Source organism: Mustela nigripes, chromosome 2 (assembly GCF_022355385.1).
Source record: "Mustela nigripes isolate SB6536 chromosome 2, MUSNIG.SB6536, whole genome shotgun sequence".
Classification (NCBI taxonomy): domain Eukaryota; kingdom Metazoa; phylum Chordata; class Mammalia; order Carnivora; family Mustelidae; genus Mustela; species Mustela nigripes.
This window is the reverse complement of record NC_081558.1, coordinates 216560766-216581404: the sequence shown is the minus strand read 5'-3', so window position 1 is coordinate 216581404 and position 20639 is coordinate 216560766. Positions and strand designations below refer to the sequence as shown.

At 50.7% G+C, this 20639-nt stretch overlaps 1 protein-coding gene across 4 annotated transcripts in view; it reads right to left on the bottom strand.

The window, feature by feature from the left end:
• The window catches only part of PKNOX1 (PBX/knotted 1 homeobox 1), a 62474-nt gene that overhangs the window by 22855 nt on the left and 18980 nt on the right, over positions 1-20639 (bottom strand). For 2 of the 4 annotated variants that reach the window (XM_059392433.1, XM_059392430.1), the window contains exons 2-6: positions 9233-9301; positions 8151-8258; positions 4944-5071; positions 2384-2555; positions 554-724 (exon numbers count right to left, since the gene is read on the bottom strand). In XM_059392433.1, the coding sequence (XP_059248416.1) occupies positions 554-724; positions 2384-2555; positions 4944-5071; positions 8151-8201 (522 nt within the window). In that variant the 5' untranslated portion in view covers positions 8202-8258; positions 9233-9301. Of the gene's footprint in view, positions 1-553; positions 725-2383; positions 2556-4943; positions 5072-8150; positions 8259-9232; positions 9302-10601; positions 11323-11545; positions 11680-20639 lie in introns of those variants that run through there. The other 2 variants (XM_059392431.1, XM_059392432.1) reach the window with 2 other exon arrangements.

The following is a 20639-nucleotide window of genomic DNA, read 5'->3' as shown; positions in this document are numbered from 1 at the left end:
GTGCTCCGCTGTGCGCCCACCTCGAGGACGTCACGCCCGTGGCGCGGGCCAGACACAAAAGGACGAATGCGGTGGGATCCGCTCGCGTCGGGAACCTGGACGGACCAGGTTCACAGAGAGTAGAAAGGTGGGAGCTGGGGAGGGAAGAGTGGGGAGTTAGTACTCCACAGGGGCAGCGCTTCAGTCTGAGAAGATGGAAAGTTCCAGAGACGGCTGGTGACAGCGACTGAGCAACAGTGTGAATACGCTGAATGTCACGGTACACTCTGTGATCCGCGTGTTTTACCACAATTTCCAGAAATAATAAAAACCTTATTTTAAAGAAGAAGGAAAGCGAGGACTGGTTCTCCGTCCTCCGCAGCCGGGATCCAGGCTCCGCTGAGCAGACGGAGGCCTCAGTCCACGACCGCATGAAGCCCAGAGGGCTGTCCTGGCCCCGGGAAGGCCGTGACAGCCCAGGCCCTCTGGCGGGGCTGCTGGTCTCAGGAGGCGGCACCATCGCCCCCGCGGACCTTACCGTCACCGCGAAGCAGAGCAGGACCCAAACAGGTACCTGGGACTGGACGGGGGAATACGGGCTCCCGGGCTCTCCGCTGAGCAGAGTCTCACTGTTCATTTTCGTCTTTAGACAAGCGATGTATCGACTGCAGAAGTCTTTGCACAGTTCATTAACCTTTTCCAGCTCAAGAAGATGGATACGCAAAACCTGGATTGCTTTTACCATCTAGAAGCAGAGGAAATGAAAGACCCTCAGACAAGAAAACGGCAGCATCCCGGGAAGTTGGGATTCTCAGCACACAGCCTCTCTCGGCTCAGCCTGAGCGCCGCAGAGCCACGGCCGTCTGCAGGGCCAGCGACAGAGGGGGATTACGTCTGAAACATGTGGAATGACAAGTCACCCCAGCGCCGCGGGCCTCTGGCATCTCAGCTGCATCTGCTGTGCGAGGACACGGATGGTCCCCCTGCCGCCCTCGGTGAGTCCCAGCGCCGGGAGACGGCCCAGCCTCGGCCCGGCCCCAGCACTGCCCCGTTCCACAGAGCAAGGCCCTCACCCTCCCTGTCCTCCTGTGTCTCCCTCGGTCCCTCCGTCAGTGGGGTCGGATCCACACCCACAGCACAGGTGGCTCTTTTTTTCGATAAAACTCGACTCACCAACTCTGCCTTTCATGGACTGCGCTCCTGGTGGGAAGTCTGAGAACTTTGGCCCTAGCACGACGTCTGCCCTTTAAGATCTAAAAGTTCTACTGTGACTTTATTAAGTCACTAAGTTTCGGGGTAACCCGCCCCACAGCTGCAGACTCCGCTCTGTCCCAATGAGCACCACGTGCCTGTGACTCCACAGCCCAAAGCCCAGCCCCTCCTGCTGGGATCCTGGTCTCACACCTCGTGTGCACTTGCCGAAGGAACCAGCCAAGCTCCGCTTGGCCCTCTGCGGTCAGGAGAGCCTGGGTCCCCTCCTCTGGCTGTCCCCGCGGCCACGCAGTGGTGCAGTGTGACAGATTCAGAGGCCGAGCAAGCTTCTGATTCTCACCCCAAAAGGGCAGGTACCTGGAGGCTGCTCCAGGTCAGACAGCGCCCCGGGAAAATTCACGGAGGTTGAATGCATGATGAGAAGTTAAAAACCCACACAGACCCGCGACATTTATTCAGGAAAAGATTTCCTAAAGACGCTCTTCTGCGGACGGGGGCCCTGACCCCGGTTTGGAGCTGGGGGTTAGCAGGCTCTAATGGCAGCCCGGGGAAGGAGCGCGCCCCTGACTCGGGCTACTGGTGCTCCACTGCCCTGAGGGGTGCACAAGCGACGCTGACACTGACCACGTCTGCCCGTCCTTCAGCATGGGCTGTGGGGCACCCGACCGGGGAGGAGGGCACCCAGCCAAGGCGGCACGGCCGGGGCGAGCAGTGAGGAGCGTGGGAGCCCGCTGTGCAGGCCGCCCTGCTCTGTGTGCAAGGGCCTCGAGTCTGCACACAGCCACCTGCCACCACTCACTACCAGCCTCCAGACAGAGCACAGGGATGTGTCCGTGGTCGGGGATGAGCCCAGAACTGGACAGAGACACAGGTATGCTGCCTGAGAAGCATGCACACAAGCACACCGACCCCAAGGGACTTCACCGATACTGGGGGGGACCTCAGTCCCCAGCCCCCTGGTGGCACAGGCGCAGACGAGCTCCTCTGAGCCCCCGACAGAGGTCACTGGGAAAGGCTGGGAGACGTGGGGTCACACCCAGGTCACACATACGGGAAGTAGTTCATCAACTCCCGGATTCCCTCCTTTAGCACAACTACATTCTGAAGTCCGGATTACAAGTTTTGAGTTCACTGAACAGATTTTAAATTTGGAATAAATAAAGAATAAGAATGAAACATTTCTTTTACTTACTAAATTGTCAGTTTCCGGATCTTCACAAAAGAAGGGCTTCCCTTCCTTCTCCTGCTTCCGTACAAAATTTTCGATATCCACATCGAAGCTGGCGGAAGTCGTGCCTTCGGAGCCCTGCGTGGACTGTTCGCATTTTTCAAACAGCAAAGCTAATAACGGAAACAGCGGGTGCCTGGGGGAAAGAAACAGTAAAACGGGTGTCCCACGCGTGCCCGAGAGTATTTGAGTGTGCAGGTGCGCATCCGCTGTCGAGACACCGTTCTCGGGCTACAGCTTATCCGCTGCCATGACGCGCCAAGGCGGGCTCCTCTGTTCACGGACGGGTGCAGCCATCACCGGGCAACCCTACGGCACCTTCATCAGCCCGCAAAGAGACCCTGCAGCCATCAGCATTCACTGTCCGTCTTCCCCCAGACCCCAGCCCCCGGCCACCACAACCGATTTTCTGTCTCTCTAGGCTTGCCAGGGTTCTAGGCATCTAAACGGAATTACACAACACACACCCTTCGGCATCTAGCTTCTCGCACTCAGCACGGTGTCTTCCAGGTTCACCAGCGCTGGCACATGGGTCACCACCTCGTTCCTTGTTGTGGCTGAATGATACGCCACGGTATGGACAGACCAGCTTTATCAGTTGAAAATTTACAGTTAGATCTATACTCTGTTTTGAGTAAACTTTTTTTTTTTTTAAGATTTTATTTATTTATTTGAGAGAGAGAGTGCACAAACAGGAGGGAAAAGCAGGCTCCCCGCTGAGCAGGGAGATTGAATCGGGGCTTGATCCCAGAACCCTGGGATCAGGACCCCAGTGATGGTAGAAGCTTCACCCGCTAAGCCCCCCAGGTCGCCCCTTGAGTAAACTTCTAAACAAAACGTGAGAGCACATTGAGGATCTTCTTTTGGCATGTGAATGTCCAATTCTCCCAACACCATTTGTGGGAAAGTCTGCCTCTACCCCATGGGACCGTCTACACCTTTGTCAGATCCACTAAGTCACACTCTGGTATGTCTCCGTCGGGACTCGCTATCAGCGATCTGCTCCTAACCCTTCACCACCGTCACGGCATCTTCATTACTGTGACTCCACAGGATGTCTCCAAATCCAACTTTATTCTTTTTCAACGCTGTTTCAGCTGGTCTAGTTATTTTGCCTTCCATATAAAATTCAAAATTAATGTGTCTACGTGTAGAAAACTATCCTGCTAAGGCTTTAATTGGAATTATGCTAAATCTACAGGTCGATTTCAGGAGAAAAAACATCTTTACTATGTTGAGTTTTCCAACCCATGAACACGGTATGTGTCACATGTAGGTTTTCCTTGATTGCTGGCATCAGCATCTTATCGTTTTTCAGCATAAAGTTTCTGCGTTTTGTTAGATTTATACCTAAATGTTTCAGAGCTCTTGTAAACGATGTCTTTTAAATTCTCAGCCTCCCGCTGTATTAATGATACAGAAATGGGATTGTTTTCTGTGCGTTGCCCCTGTCATGAGTGACCTTACTAAACTCACTTACCCAGTTCTGGAAGTTTTTTGGTAGAATCTTGGGGCTTTTCTATACCGACAATCGTGTCATTTGTGCACAGAGCCAGCTTCGTGTCTTCCTTTCCAGCCTGGTATGCCTTTTCTTTTTTTTTTTTTAAATGAAATCTTATTTATTTATTTATTTATTTGACAGAAGGAGATCACAAGTAGGCAGAGAGGCAGGCAGAGAGAGGAGGAAGCAGAGAGCCCGATGCAGAGCACGATCCCAGGACTTTGGAACCATGACCCGAGCCGAAGGGAGAGGCTTTAACCCACTGAGCCACCCCGGCGCCCCTGGTATGCCTTTCTTTCCTTGTCTTGTCCTATCGCACTGGCTAGGACTTCTATTACAGTGCCGAACGGGGCTCCTTTTGCCCAGTCTCAGAGGAAAACAGTGTCCGGCCATCGAATACGAGGAGAACTACAGATTTCCTGACGCTGCCTTCGTCGTTAGAAGACAGACCCTCCACGACCACCTTGCTGACAGTTTTGAGTCATGATTAGCTGCTGATTTTTGTCAAATGCTTTTCTGTGTCACTCGGTATGATCATGTTGGGGTCTTGCTGGCTGATCTTTTGACAAATGATTCCGTTTGAGTTCTCGGGATAAATCCACTTGGTGAGTGTATGTCATTCTTTTTATATGTCACTGGATTTAATATTTTATTAATGATTTTTATGTTTAAGTTCCTGAGACACACTGGTGTGTACTTTTTTTTTAATACTGTCTTTGTCTGGCTTTAGTATCAGAATGATGCGTTGGGAGCCATTCCCTCTTTGTTTAGTGGACTCTCCTGAAAAAATACCTGGGCCTGAAGATTTCTTTTTGCAAGGCTGACTAAAATGTACATCTATATTCCGAAACGTTTTTTAAGGTATCAGGAATGATATCTTAATTTGACAAACTTCTCACCTCCGTGGTTATCACGTCAAACCTTCTTACTCTGCCTAGCTGACAGCTCTAGCGTTCCACTTAACAAGGCTCTCGATCCCTGTGATTGCTGTTACAACCCCCGCGCGTCGCATCTCGCCGCTACCTATAAATGGCCTGCTTGTCCGCGTCCATTGGCGTCTGGGACCCCACAGGTGGGGGGCTTACTCCTTCCACATCGGGCTCAGAGCAGTTGGGGTCTTGCTCCGTTTTCAACTCTGTCACTACTTGCATCTGCGAAAGGAGAAGACAGTCACTAAACACAGAATAAAGAGCTACGAAGTCCGCGACTCTCAAATGGGACAGAAAAGCAACAGGAGCGGAGGTTGCTGGACGGCTGGATGACTGGCAACAGTATCCAGAAACTGTGACCAACAAAACTCCTCTGAACTTAATACGTTTTGCAAATGGCTAAGAGAAAGTAAAATTTCCAAATCATCGTGAAAGCCGTGAGGACCGGTCTCCGTGAAATGCTTGTGACTTTCAGAAACGTACTACTGCCCAGCACTGAAGGAACGGGGCACATGAATAATGTCACCGCAGTCCCTTCCTGCCCTAGAGGCTCACACCGAGTAACACTACAGTAAGAGAAGCACACACGAGGAGTTCACACTCTTACCTTGTCACAAAAACAACTCAGACCCCATATTCTAAATTCTCCCCTATCTACTCTTGAGTTTGAGAACACATAAGCTATCCAAAGTTTGAGAAAAGAGTCACTGTGCTCAGAAAGCGAAGACTGGCTGTTTCAAGAACTTGTATTAAATGTGAGAGGAAGTGCTAGAGATATTACCAGTTAAATTCCTTTCAGCTAGCTATTTGGTTTGTAACTTATGTGTAAGGTATTTAACCCATCAGCATAAGGAATTCAGTTCACAGAAAGAAATCCCAGATCGCCGCAGGAAGCTCGCAAGGATCCCGGAGCAGAGCAGATGGCCAGTCCCCCAGCTCCTTCGGGGCCGCCCCTCACCGCCAGGACTCTGTCCCTCCAGGCAGCAGCTGGGTGGGGACCCTTGGGGAAGGGGCTTCTCCCCACATGGTGGGAGAGCCTGCGTCCTGCCAAGAACCCTGCCCCCACCCAGGGTCCCCTGACAGCCAGGGCTGGTCACAGGCCACAGGGACCCTGCTGCAGCTCACCGATGGTCCAGAGGGCAGGGACCCCTCCGAGCTGCTGCCTTCAGATGGTGCAGCAGGCCCGGGAGAGCGTTGGTCTCTCTTAAAAAAACAAAACACTAAAGCAGCTAACTGCAGCCCAGCCAAACTCGACCTTTCTGGAGGGAAATCTGACAGTGTTATTGAGAAGCCTCAAAAGGGGGCGCCTGGTGGTTCAGTCATGAAGCCTCTGCCTTCAGCTTGGGTCATGATCTCAGGGTCCTGGGATCCAGCCCTGCATTGGGCTCTTTGCTCAACAGGAGGCCAGCTTCTCCCTCTCCCACTCCCCCTGCTTGTGTTCCCTCTCTCACTGTGTCTCTCTCTGTCAAATAAAAACAACATCTTCTTTTGTTTTTAAATTTTAAAGCCTCGGGGCGCCTGGGTGGCTCAGTGGGTTAAAGCCTCTGCCTTCGGCTCAGGTCATGATCTCAGGGTTCTGGGATCGCCCAGGGAGCCTGCTTCCTCCTCTCTCTCTGCCTGCCTCTCTGCCTACTTGTGATCTCTGTCTGTCAAATAAATAAATAAATTCTTTAAAAAAAAAAAAAAGCCTCAAAAGATTTATTTTAGTTGTCTTTTTTTTTAAATGATGGTGTAAAAAAGAAACACCTAAATGTGCCACCTCGGAGGAATGGCCAAGGAAACCGGGCACATCAAAGTTGCAGGGTAGTAAACAGTCAACGTTCACCGAGAGTTTTCCACGGCAAGAGAAAAGAGAGGCTCCTTCTCTCCCTGTGCCCGGCCCCGTGCAGGACACGGCCCGCCATGGGCACGGACCTGCCCCTGCTGGAGGCGACTCTCGGGATAGGCTCCAGGATAGGTTCGGCCAGCAGGGGATGGGTTAGGGTTAGGGTTATGGGAAGGACAGGAGGAGGGGGCAGGTGGGGAGGGAGCAGGCTGCCGTGTGACCAGGGCAGGTCAGGGAGTCTTCCCAGGATGCGATGGAAGACGCCTTGGCCTTGGCCACGCTGCTGCTTGAGGAAAGAGCCCAGGGAAGTGCCAGGCCAGGGTCACAGGGCAGACATGCCCAGAAGCTGACTGCAGAGGTGAGGACAAGGCAACGCAGGGTCCTCAAGGCCGGGCTCTGTGGGCGGGAGGAGAGGGGACAGCACTAGCTTTGCATTTGAGAAACAGAATCACTTGGAAATATCAAAGGACTTTGAGATGCAGAGAGCACCCCCACGCCTCAATTCCTGTAAGAAGCTAAGACCCTTAAACGTTTGTAAAGAGCCAGCAATGACCACAACAGCAGCGAAAAGCCAACAAAGTCTGTGCGTCAGGAACGGAACCAGCAAGGCAGGGGACTGGCTGCCAAGGAAAGACGCAGCAGGAGGGGGAGCAGCCGCGCCGCCCCCTCCCCCCACCCCGCGCCGCACCCTCACCCCCAACCTCACCATGGTGCGCCCCAACCTCATTCATGTGAGTCCCCCCGCCTGGGAGTAACTGGGAGTGACAGAGCGCACTCAACATCTGAGCAGGGAGAAGGGGCCTCCGGGCCGCCTCCCACCACCTCTGGACTGCAGGAAGCAAAGCTCCAGGGCTCCAAGTCAGAGGGGGGACTGGCCCCCATTCTGAACACACGGAGCACCCCAAGACCTCGGAGTCCCAAGAGAGGCCGCCCGGGCCTCAGCTGAGCTGCTCCCACTCCCCGCCTGCCCAGTTCCTTCAGGGCGCAGAACCCGAAACGTCCAGACCTTCACCGCAGCTGCAAGGCGAACCAAGCGCCCAGACAGCGGGAGGGCGGGCACGAGGCTGTCCCCACGGGCCGGGAAATGCCGCCGCCCAGCCCACTGGGACGCCCCGCCGCCGCTCACGCCTGCGGAGGGAAAGGCCGTGGCTCCCACGCAGGTCGGCAACCAGCCACGCGGCTCTCACCCACCCAGCTTCCCTTTAAAAGCAACAACGCTCACTAGTGCGGACATGAAAATGGTAACTTCCCAGTCGGCTCCGACGGAGCGGGTCACGAGCACTGGAAATGGGGCATCACGGGGAGAAGCGGCCGAGCGAGTCTGCGGCTAGCCCCTCCAGCACCGGCACATAACCCACGCATCACGCACTTGAAATTGAACTCGCAGCCTCCGGGAGACGGACTCAGCAGCGAAGTCGCGTCTCCGCAGCCGCTCCACGCCCGAACGCAGCGTGCAGGAAAAGCTCGGCCGCTTACCTGCTGCCCATCCTGATAGGTGTCTATGCTCAAGGTCTGTGTGGCCATCATGGTGAGTGAGTTTTACAATAAAACATCACATCATCTCCAGTCAGAGGCAAATGGTGTCTAGGGAAACAGAAGCAGAAGAGCATCAGTGAATAATTACAGAGCACTTTCAGTCCCCTTACTCCACAGGACCCAGAGGCTTTTTTTAAAAGCATATGTTCACGTGGAGAGGAAAAAGCCACCCCAGGAGGTTATAAGCCACCCCCTCGGCCCGACCCCGCTCACTTAGCGGCCCCAAAGTCACACCTGTTCCGGGCCCGGGCTTGTTCTCAGTGTTTACCCGTCTGGATGCCGCGACAGTGCGGAGGCTCCGCTCTGCTCTCCTGGGGCGGCCAGGCAGCCGGGCCACACGGAAGGGTCGGCATCTCCACCCACTTGGCACTCGCACCCTCCCTGGGTCAGGGTCTCCCGTGGGGCCAGCCTCCCTGGAGGGGCCCGAGTAACAGGGCCACGACTGCAGAGTGGCCAGAGGCGGGGCCCACCAAGCCGTCACGAGAGTCGATGCCGCCCACCCGCCCCGGGAGCCAACCGTGACCTAGTGAAAGGCCCAGGGGCAAACGAGGCTCCCCCACCTCCTGCAGCAAATGCTCCGACTCAAGTCCCACCCGGCGCCTGGGGAGCACAGGCAGCGGCGCAGACAGGCGCCAACCGGTCAGCACGCACACAGGGTGCCGGGCAGCTGCAGGCACAAGCCGGTCACCTTGCACATGGGTAAGTGTCAGGAGGGAAGAGATGAGGACAAGCAGGGACAGAGAAGACTGGGGGAGGGTGGGGGACCCCGGGCGCAGGAGGGCCAGCAGGAGCCACAGGGAGGTGTGGGGGGCAGGCGCCTGGGCAGAGTGCTAAAGGGGACGGCGAAGGGAAGGGAGCATCAGGTGCGGGACCGGCTCCCACAGACTCTCACAGGCCCCGGCCCTGCTGTCTTGGGGGCACAGGGAACCATGGGAGGGTCTGAGCAGCAGGGGGACGCGGCAGGGGCCCAAGGCAGACGGGTGCGCAGCCGCGGACAGGCAGCGCGCTGGGCATGTTCCCACCTGAACAACGGGCAGCGCCGAGCCGCACGTCCCGGAACGGAGCTGACCGAGGGGAGCAGCTTCTGTGGCCTGCGAGGAGAGAGCAAGAGGCAGGGCTTTTCAGGTTTGATGCTTCTCAGACAAATTCTGAACAAATGCGACTGTGTACGAAACGCAAACTCAGCGCCCATTGGGGGCACGGCTGGCGCAAGGGGGGGACCGAACAGTGTCCCTCGGGAGATCGCCGGTCCCAGCCCCTAGTCCTTGCCAGTGGGACCTTCTCTAGAACAAGGGCCTTTGCACAGGTCATTATGCGGAGAATCTTAAGACGAGACTATCCTGGATTTCGGGAAGGCCCTAAGTCCAGTGACTGGTGTCCTCTAAGGATGAGGAGACAAAGACCTGAGACATACAGAGGGACGCTGTGTGCAGACAGACACCGAGACCAGGTGATGCTGCCACAAGCCAGGAACGCCCGGAGCACCAGGAGTGGCGAGAGGAGGACCTGGCGCCTCCGACGCCAGGCTGACTTCAAGGGCCAGGAAGCACGTTTCTGTTGTTTTCATCCGTCCGGTGTGTGGGACTTCGTTCCGGCAGCCCCAGGACACTGCGTCAGCACGTAGGGCCTCCAGCTTGGGTGAGGCCAGCCCGGGGAGAGGGGGTGGGCCACGTAAGTCCGGAGGTCGGGAAATCTGGGACACCTGGTACAGAATGGGGAGCCGCCGCCGGCAGGACAGACACAGAGCCAGGAGGCACGGCTGACGCCAGAGAAGACAGACGGAGGAGGGGGTGTTAGCCATGTCACCACAGCTGACTGTGGCCACGGGGACCTGCAGGGGTGTGTCCACGTGCTGCGGGGAGGAGGGCCTGACCGGAGCGGGGAGCGGGGGGGACAGAACAGCAAGACGTGGCCAGCCCCAGGGAAGGAACTCGCGTGGAGTCAAGACCCGAGCTGCCCTCTCTGCCCCTGGCAGCCTCTGTCCTGAGACAGAGGCAAACCCGTCACTGGGCACCTCCCCGTGGTCTTTGCCTTGACCCAAAGCTGGCCTTCCCCTCCACCCCAGGATGGTGACTCCAACCAGCACTCCCCCTCCCACAACCCCGATCGCAGCAGGGGCTCCCGGGAACTTCTGGTCTCTCCTGCTCCTCTCCACTGTCCACCGTTTAGAAACGCAAATCTGGTGAAAACCCCACGCAGCAGCACCCCGGCCAGCCCTGTCCCCTTGGGAGCCGTGCCAGCAGTCAGAGAGCGCCAGGCTATTCCTCCTCTGGCCTGGCACGCCCCCAGCCTGGGACTTCGGCTGGAACACTCCGGCCTTCTCTGGGCCTGGCCAGCAGGCAAATATCCTCATCATCCACGCAGCCACCCCAGAGTCTGCCCAGCGCTCACCCACACCTGGCGCACATCTGTCTCCCGGGGCCTCACAGACCGTGCTCGGTGCCACGGGCCTCATGGCTTCTCTGCACACTGCATGTTCCTTCAGGGCCAAGGCCCCTGTCCTGCCGTGGCCTCGACGACCGGTACCGTGTCCGATCACGACGTACAGAGCCCACCGCGGACAGATGACAGCGAGGTCTGGATGCCTGCCTCACCCAGCTCTATCCAGCCCGGCGCCCGCACCAACGGGCCGCGCTCAGCCTTCTCCGGTCTCGGCCACGGTCCCTTTGGCGGCCACGGGCACACAAACTCCCGAGGCCGATTGGGTCTCAGTCAACCCCGGCCTGCAGAGAGCAGGGCAGCCCCCCGCTCCCAGCGCCAGTGACGGCTGCCCTGCGAGCACTCAAGCCCCCGCGCGCACCAGCCATCGGTCACGGGCAAGGCCGCCTCTCTCGGCGAACCCTGCAGTGGCCGGCGGGGACAGCTGCCGCGCTCACGGCTTCACTTTCTCGGCCGTGGAGACCTCGGGCCGGTGCACCTCTGCTGGGGCTGCTTCCGCACATTCTAGTTCACCCGACACGAACGCAGGGGGCTGCTAGCGCCGCCGTCCAGGGCAGACGGGCCAGGCCCGGACACTCGGCCAGGAAGGCCCCAGGCAGCCAGGGCCTCACTATGTCAGCGCTGCACAATGGAAACGGAGGTTTCCTGCCATCAGCCGTCTGAAAGTCCAACGCTGCTCAAAGTGGAAAAGAAAGTATTTTAGAAAATTCGCATTTAAAGAATAGACAAACCAAGGAAGGAAGACGCATGCCTTCTGGGCCCGCGCGGGCCGGCGAGCCAAGCCCGGAGCTGCCTCTCTCCCCCGGCTGACGTCCATCTCCCAGGACCCAGCCCAATGCCGAACCTCACTCTACAGCAGACAGCTCTAGATCAAAGTCATGCCGGCCCAGAAACACCTGTGTCAGAAGAAGTCTGCGTCTCCTCGGCTGTCGGTGTCCAGAGCTTACACTGGCTTTCAGTTATGCCAAGTCCAAACAGCGGCAACTGCAGAGAACGAGCAGGGCACTGTGTAGGCTCCAGGTGCAGGGTCCTCCCCCGGGCACAGCCCGCCTGCGTGAAGCCGGCCATGCAGCCCTCGCTGCGCTGCCCACGGGGACATGGGCAGGGAAGTGGTGCTGATCCAGAGGCCTCGAGTCTCCTGCTCCAACCCACTCTTCTAGAATAGATGCGACACTCAACCACAAAGCAAAGCCCGTGGGAGACGAGGCGGCACCGCACCCACGGAGTCACTCCCCACACGTGTCAGCAGTGCCCTGCATTCGACTCTGAAAGCCTTTTTCATCACCGTAAAAGAAGAGGCCCCCCATGATTTAGGTACGAAGTCACAAGTGCACCTGATGGACGAGACCCCTTGGCAAGGACACATACCAAGAGCTTCCTGCAGCAATACAGTGACTCAGAGTTAAAAAGCATACTGCAGAAAAGGGGGGGAGGTCTGGGTGGCTCAGTCGGTTAGGCGTCTGCCTTCCACTCGGGTCATGATCCCAGGGTCCTGGGATCAAGCCCTGCGTCAGGCTTGCTGCTCAGCAGGGAATCTGCTTCACCCTCTCCCTCTTCCTGTTGCTCCCCTGGCTTGTCCTCACTCTGTATCAAATGAATAAAATCTTTTTAAAAAAGGGGCGCCTGGGTGGCTCAGTGGGTTAAGCCTCTGCCTTCGTCTCAGGTCATGTTCTCAGGGTCCTGGGATTGAGCCCCGCATCAGGCTCTCTGCTCAGCAGGGAGCCTGCTTCCTCCTCTCTCTCTCTGCCTGCTTCTCTGCCTACTTGTGATCTCTGTCTGTCAAATAAATAAATAAAATCTTTACAAAAAAAAAATCTTTAAAAAAAATGTCCATACTATCCAAAGCAATCTACACCCTGAGGGAAATCCCTATCAAATACCACCAGCATTTTTCAGAGAACTAGAACAAACAAGCATAAAATTTGTATGAAAGCACAAAACACCCCAAATGGCCAAAGTAATCTTGAAAAAGAAAAGCAAAGCTGGCAGCATCACAATTCCAGACTTCGAGCTCTATTACAAAGCTGTAGTCATCAGGACAGTATGGTACTGGCATGAAATAGACACACAGCTCAACAGAACAGAACAGAAAGCCCAGAAATGGACTCACAACTCTATGGTCAATTGATCTTCAACCAACCAGGAGAAAACACCCCATGGAAATAAGACCGTCTCTTCAACAAATGGCATTGGGAAAACTGGTCAGCTACATGCAAAAGAATGAAACTGGACCACTTTCCTACACCACACACAAAAATAAATTCAAAACGAGTTAAAGACCTAAATGTGAGACCTGAAACCATAAAAACCATAGAAGAGGGCACAGGCAGTAATTTCTGTGACATCAAGCATAACAACATGTTTTTAGATTTTTAGATCTCTCTTGAGGCAAGGGAAACAAAAGCAAAAATAAACTATTGGGATCTCATTTTAAAAAAAAAGAAGAAGAAGATGGGGTGCCTGGGTGACTCAGTGGGTTAAAGCCTCTGCCTTCAGCTCAGGTCATGATCCCAGGGTCCTGGGATCGAGCCCTGTATTGGGCTCTCTGCTCGGCGGGGAGCCTGCTTCCTCCTCTCTCTCTGCCTGCCTCTCTGCCTACTTGTGATCTCCATCTGTCAAATAAATAAATAAAATCTTTTTAAAAAATAAATAAATAAAATAAATTTTAAAAGAAGGGAAAAAATCTTCTTCACAGCAAAAGAAACAATCAATAAAACCAAAAGGCAACCTATGAAATGGGAGGAGATATTTGCAAATGCCGTATCTGAAAAAGGGTTATAATCTAAAATAGTTAAAGAATTTATAAAACTCAACACCCAAAACCAAACAATCCAATTAAAAAATGGAAAGACATGAACAGACTTTTCTCCAAAGAAGACATCCAGAGGGTCAACAGACACACTCATCATCGGGGAAATGCACATCAAAACCTCAATGAGACACCCTCTCACACCTGTCAGAACAGCTAAGATTACACAAGAAACAACAGGTGCTGGCGAGGATGCGAGAAAGGGGAGCCTCGTGCACCGTTCGTGGGAATGTAAGCTGGGGCAGCCGCGCTGCAAAACAGCACAGAGGGTCCTCAGAGAGTTAAAAATAGAGCTCCCCTATGACCCAGCAATCGCACTACTGGGTATTTACCCTGAAAATACAAAACCACTAATTCAAGAGGAGTTAAGATGGAGGAGGAGTAGGGGACCCTAATTTTATCTGGTCCCTGGAATTCAGCGAGACAGTTACGAGATCATTCTGAACACTGCAGAATCAACGAGAGATCTGAGAACCGCTGCAACTCTACCAATAGAAAAGCGGCCACTTTCTGCACAGTAGGAGGCACACAGACAAGAGATACAGCGGAAGATAAACACAGGCGGAGGGAGCCTCTGGAACCAGCTACTGGAGAGTGTTACACGCAGTGAACACAAAATCAGAACTTTTAGACACCTGAAAGGCACACATGGGGCCAAGTGAGCCGGAACCCCAGGTGGGACAGTGTGGTCTCAGGGTTCCCAGGGTCACAAGAAGAATGGGGGTGCCCAAGGGTGGCAGGGTTCCCAGGCATTGGAGCAGGAAGTGGACTGCAATCAGTGACCCCAGGCACGAACTTTCTGCTCAGTCTTGCCACAAACGGAGAACCATTGTGGGGTCAGGTCACTGTTCTCCGAGCAGGTTCCTAGCAAGCAGCAGATCTGGGCTGAGACACCCTTCCCTGCCCTTGGAGGAGCAGCATGGGTGCACACCACAGGAGTCTGCAAAGTTTGGAGACTCCAGACAGGGTCACGCGTCTGAGATAAAAACTTTCAGCCACAGGCTCGGTAAGCTCAGGGAGTAAAGAATGACTGCTTTCCCGCGGGGGCTCCCGAAGAGTGGGGGGAGCGAATTTCTGCTCCAGGGTTGGAGATTGGGGTGCCAACATTTTCATCCCCCATGGTCCTGGAGCCACTTACATTGAGCCAGGCCCCCTGCAAGTGGGGGGCATCTCTGCCAGGCCAAAGTCACCTGAGAATCAGCGTAACAGGGGCGCCTGGGTGGCTCAGTGGGTTAAGCCACTGCCTTCGGCTCAGGTCATGATCTCAGAGTCCTGGGATCGAGTCCCACATCGGGCTCTCTGCTCAGCAGGGAGCCTGCTTCCTCCTCTCTCTCTGCCTGCCTCTCTGCCTACTTGTGATCTCTCTCTGTCAAACAAATAAATAAAATCTTTAAAAAAAAAAAAAAAAAAAAAAAAGAATCAGCGTAACAGGCACCTCTCCCCGAAAATCAGCAGAACTTCAGGTTGACAGCAGGTTTACTGATTGTACAGAACTGCAAGACTCCGGCTCTTGGGGAAAACAGTATAAGGCATTTGTGGCTTTTTTCTTGTGATTCTTTAGTCTTTCAGTTTTACACTTCATTTCCGTTTTAGCTATTTTCTTATATTGTCAATTTTTTAAGTCTTTTTCATTTTTATTTTTACATTTACACTTCATATATATTTTTCATTTCTGGCTTCCTTTCATTGTATTCAATTTTGTGTGTGTGTGTGTGTGTGTGTGTGTGTTTGTTTGTTTTTTTTTGCTTTTTTTTTTTGTTCTTTTTTATTTTTTTGATTTTTTTTTTTTTTTTTTTTTTTTTGGTTTCTGTTCTTTTCTGATTTGTTTAGTGTGCATTTTTCTAGTGTTGTAGTTGCTATTTCTGTATTTTCTCTTTCTTTCATTTACTCTTTCCTGGATACAATGATAAGACAGAAGAACTCCAAAAGAGAGAAAAAGAGGCAGTACTCACTGCCAAAGATTTAGTCAATATGGATATTAGTAGACTATCAGAGCTAGAATTCAAAATAACGATTATAAAGATACTAGCTGGGCTTGAAAAAAACCATAGAAGACACTAGAGAATCCCTTACTGGAGAAGTAAAAGAACTAAAATCTAATCAGGTCAAAATAAAAAAGGCTGTTAATGAGGTGTGATAAAAAATTTTAAAAAATTGTCCCAGGCTCTGTTGGGACAAATGAGGCAAAAGAGAGTCAGTGATTTAAAAGACAAAATGATGGAGAATAAGGAAGCTGAAAAAAAAGAGAGAGAAACAACTACTGGATCATGAGGGAAGGATCTGAAAGATTAGCAATTCCAAGTGAAAAAAGATTGGAATACGGGGCGCCTGGGTGGCTCAGTGGGTTAAGCCGCTGCCTTCGGTTCAGGTCATGATCTCAGGGTCCTGGGATCAAGTCCCGCATCGGGCTCTCTGCTCGGCGGGGAGCCTGCTTCCTTCCCTTCCTCTCTCTCTGCCTGCCTCTCTGCCTACTTGTGATCTCTCGCTGTCAAATAAATAAATAAAATCTTTTAAAAAAACAAAAAAAGAAAAAAGATTGGAATAAATGGGGTCCCAGAGGAAGAGGGAGAGAGTGGGACAGAAGGATTATTTGAACAAATTATAGCTAAAAATGTCCCTAATCTGGGGAAGGAAACAAGCATTCAAGTCCAGGAGGCACAGAGAACCTCCCTCAAAAAATCAATAAAAATAGGGCAACACCTCCACATATAATAGTGAAGCTCGCAAATTTTAGAGATAAAGAGAAAATCCTGAAAGCAGCTCAGGACAAGAGGTTCTTAACCTACATCGCTAGAAACATAAGGTTGGCAGCAGACCGGTCCATGAGACCTGGCAGGATAGAAAGGACTGGCATGATGTACTCAGGGTGCTAAATAAGAAAAATATGCAGCCAAAAATTCTTTGTCCAGCTAGGATGACATTCAGAATAGGAGGGATAGAGAGCTTCTAAGACAAACAGAAACTAAAAGAATTTGTGATCAATAAACCAGATCCACGAGAAATATTAAAGGGGATCCTTTGAGCAAAGAGAGAGCCCAAAAGTAACAAAGACCAGAAAGGAACAGAGACAATATACAGAAACAGTGACTTTGCAGGTAACACAATGACATTAAATTCATATCTTTCAATAATTACCCTGAATGTAAATGGGCTAAATGCTCCAATCAAAGGACACAGTGTATCCGTTTGGATAAAAAAAAAAACAAGACCCATCAATACACTATCTGCAAAGATGCCTCCAGATTGAAAGTGAGGGGGTGGGAAACCATTTATCACGCTAATGGACATCAAAAGAAAGCCGGGGTGCCGATCCTCATATCAGACAAACCAGATTTTAAATCAAGACTGTAATAAGAGATGAGGAAGGACACTATGTCATAATAAAAGGGTCTATCCAACAAGAAGATCTAACAATTGTAAATATTTATGCCCCGAATATGGGAGCAGCCAATTATATAAACCAATTAATAACAAAATTAAAGAAACACGTTGGTAACAATACAATAATAAGCGGACTTCAGCCATCCCGTCATGGCAATGGACAGATCATGTAAGCAGGTCAACAAGGAAACAAGGACTTTGAATGACACACTGGACCAGATGGACTTCACAGATATACTTAAGCACTTCATCCTAAAGCAACAGAACACATTCTTCTCGAATGCACATGAAACATTCTCTAGAATAGATCACCTACTGGGTCACAAATCAGGTCTCAACTGGTACCAAAAGACTGGGATTATTCCTTGCATATTTTCAGACCAGAACAGTTTAAAACTTGAACTCAATCACAAGCAGGAATTTGGAAGGAATTTGGAAGGAACACAAATACATGCAAGTTAAAGAGCGTCCGACTAAAGAATGAACGGTCAACCAGGAAATTAAAGAAGAATTTTTTTAAAATTCATGGAAACAAGTGAAAATGAAAACAGAACTGTTCAAAATCTTTGGGATGCAGCAAAGGCCATCCTAAGAGGGAAATAAATAGCAAGACAAGCCTTTCTCAATAAACAAGAAAAGTCTTAAGTACACGACCTAACCTTACACCTGAAGGAGCTGGAGAACAAACAGCAAATAAAGCCTAAATCCAACGGTAGAAGAGAAATAATAAAGATTAGAGCAGAAATCAATGAAATAGAAACCAAAAGAACAGAATAGATCAACTAGGAGCTGGTTCTTTGAAAGAATTAATAGGATGATAAACCCCTGGCCAGAGTTATCAAAAAGAAGAGAGAAAGGACCCAAATAAATAAAATCATGCATGAAAGAGGAGAGATCAGAGCCAACACCAAAGAAATACAAACAATGGTAAGAACATATTATGAGCAACTATACACCAGCAAATTTGACAATCTCGAAGAAATGGATGCATTCCTAGAAACATATAAACTACCACAATTGTCATTCAGAATAGGAGAGGAAGAAAGAGAAAACCCAAACAGACACATATTCCTCAAGAAATTAAAGAACTCATAAAAAATCTCCCAATAAACACGACTCCAGGGCTGGGCAGCTTCCCAGGGGAATTCTACAAAACATTTAAAGAAGTATTAATACCTGTTCTTCTGAAGGTGTTTCAAAAAAAAAAAAAAAAACAGAAATGGAAATGGAAAGAAATCTTCCAAACTCAGACTATGAGGCCAGCATGACCTTGATCCCAAGACCAGACAAAGACCCCACCAAAAAGAATTACAGACCAATATCCCTGATGAACACAGATGCAAAAATTCTCACCAAGATACTAGCCAGTAGGATCCAACAGTACATCAAAAAGATGATTCACCAGGACCAAGTGGGATTTATTCCAGGGCTGCGAGAGTGAACCGGTTCGACATCCGAATCAGCAAAGAAGTCAGACTCTCACTCTTTGCAGACGACATGATACGCTATGTGGAAAACCCGAAAGACTCCACCACAAAACTGCCAGAATTCAGAGGAATTCAGCAAAGTGGCAGGATACAGAATCATCCTGTTGCATCCAGCTGCATTTGTATAAGCTAACGATGAGAAGAGATTGAAATTAAGGAGTCAATCGCATCTATAAATGCACCCAAACCCATACGATACCTAGGAATAAACCTAACCAAAAAGGATCTGTACTCTGAAAATCAAAAAACACTTCTGAAAGAAGTTGAGGAAGACACAAGAGATGGAAAAGCGTTCTATGCCCATGGACTGGAAGGGTAAATATTGTTAAAATGGCTGTTACCTAGAACGATCTACACATTCAGTGTAATCCCTATCAAAGTACCATCAGCATTTCTTCACAGAGCTGGGACCACATAATCTTAAAATTTATATGGAACCAAAAAGACCCTGAATAGCCTCAGGAATGTTGAAAAAGAAAAGCAAAGCTAGTGGCATCACAATGCCGGACTTCAAGCTCTATCACAAAGCTGTCATCATCAAGACAGTACGGTGCTGGCACAAAAACAGACATATAGATCAATGGAACAGAGTAGAGCGCCCAGAAATGGACCCTTAACTCTATGGTCAACTAATTTTTGATGAAGCAGGAAAGAATATCCAAAGGCAAAAAGACAGTCTCTTCAACAAACGGTGTTGGGAAAATTGGATACCCCAATGCAGAAGAATGAAACTGGACCACTTCCTTACACCACACACAAAAATAAACTCAAAATGGATAAAAGACTTAAATGTAGGGGCACCTGGGTGGCTCAGTGGGTTAAGCCTCTGCCTTTGGCTCAGGTCATAATCTCAGGGTCCTAGGATCGAGCCCTGCATCAGGCTCTCTGCTCAGCCGGGAGCCTGCTCCCCTCCCCCCCCCGCCTGCCTCTCTGCCTACTTGTGATCTCTGTCTGTCAAATAAATTAATTAAAAATCTTTAAAAAAAAAAAAAAAAGAGAGAGAGAGAGAGAGACCTAAATGTGAGATAGGAAACCTTCAAAATCCTAAAGAACACAGACAGCAACCTTTTTGACCTTGACCACAGCAACTTCTTATTCTTCAATTTAAACTCAATTAATTATCATATAATGTCTTATTTGTTTCCAGGGTACAGGTCTGTGAATCATCAGTCTTGTATAATACCCAGTGCTCGTTACAACACATACCTTCCCCAATGTCCACCACCCAGTTACCCCATTCCCATCCCAATCCCCCCCAACCCTTCCACCCCATCCCACAAATTCTTGCTAGACACTTCTTCAGAGGCAAGGGAAACAAAAGCTAAAATGAACTACTGGGACTTCATCAAGATCAAAAGCTTTTGCACAGCAAAGGAAACGTCAACAAAACCAAAAGACAAACTACAGAAGGGGAGAAGATATTTGCAAATGTCTTATCACATAAAAGGCTAATATCCAAAATCTATAAAGAACTTATCAAACTTGACACCCAAAAGCAATTAACCCAGTCAAGAAATGGACAGAAGACATGAGCAGACATTTCTGCAAAGAAGACATCCAGATGGCCAACAGACACATGAGAAAGTTCTCCATGTCACTCGGCATCAGGGAGATACACATCAGAACCACAGTGAGATCCCACCTCACACGGGTCAGAATGGCTTAAATCAACCAGTCAGGAAACGACAGATGCTGGCGAGGATGCGGAGAGAGGGGAGCCTCGTGCACGGTTGGTGGGAACGCAAGCTGGTGCCGCCGTTCTGGAAAACAGCACAGAGGGTCCTCAGAAAGTTGAAAATAGAGCTGCCCTACGACCCAGCCATCGTACTAACGGGTATTTACCCCAAAGATACAGATGGAGTGACCCAAAGGGGTACGTGCACCCGAATGTTCATAGCAGCAATGTCCACGATAACCAAACCTAGGTTATTAGAAAGATTATGGAAGATAGATTATGGAAGATTATGGAAGAAAGATTATGGAAAGATTATGGAAAGAACCGAGATGTCCATCAGCAAATGAATGGATTTGTATTGGTCTATATACACATATACATATATGTATACACACACACACACACACACACACAATGGAATACTACGTGCACCCGAATGTTCATAGCAGCAATGTCCACGATAACCAAACCTAGGTTATTAGAAAGATTATGGAAGATAGATTATGGAAGATTATGGAAGAAAGATTATGGAAAGATTATGGAAAGAACCGAGATGTCCATCAGCAAATGAATGGATTTGTATTGGTCTATATACACATATACATATATGTATACACACACACACACACACACACACA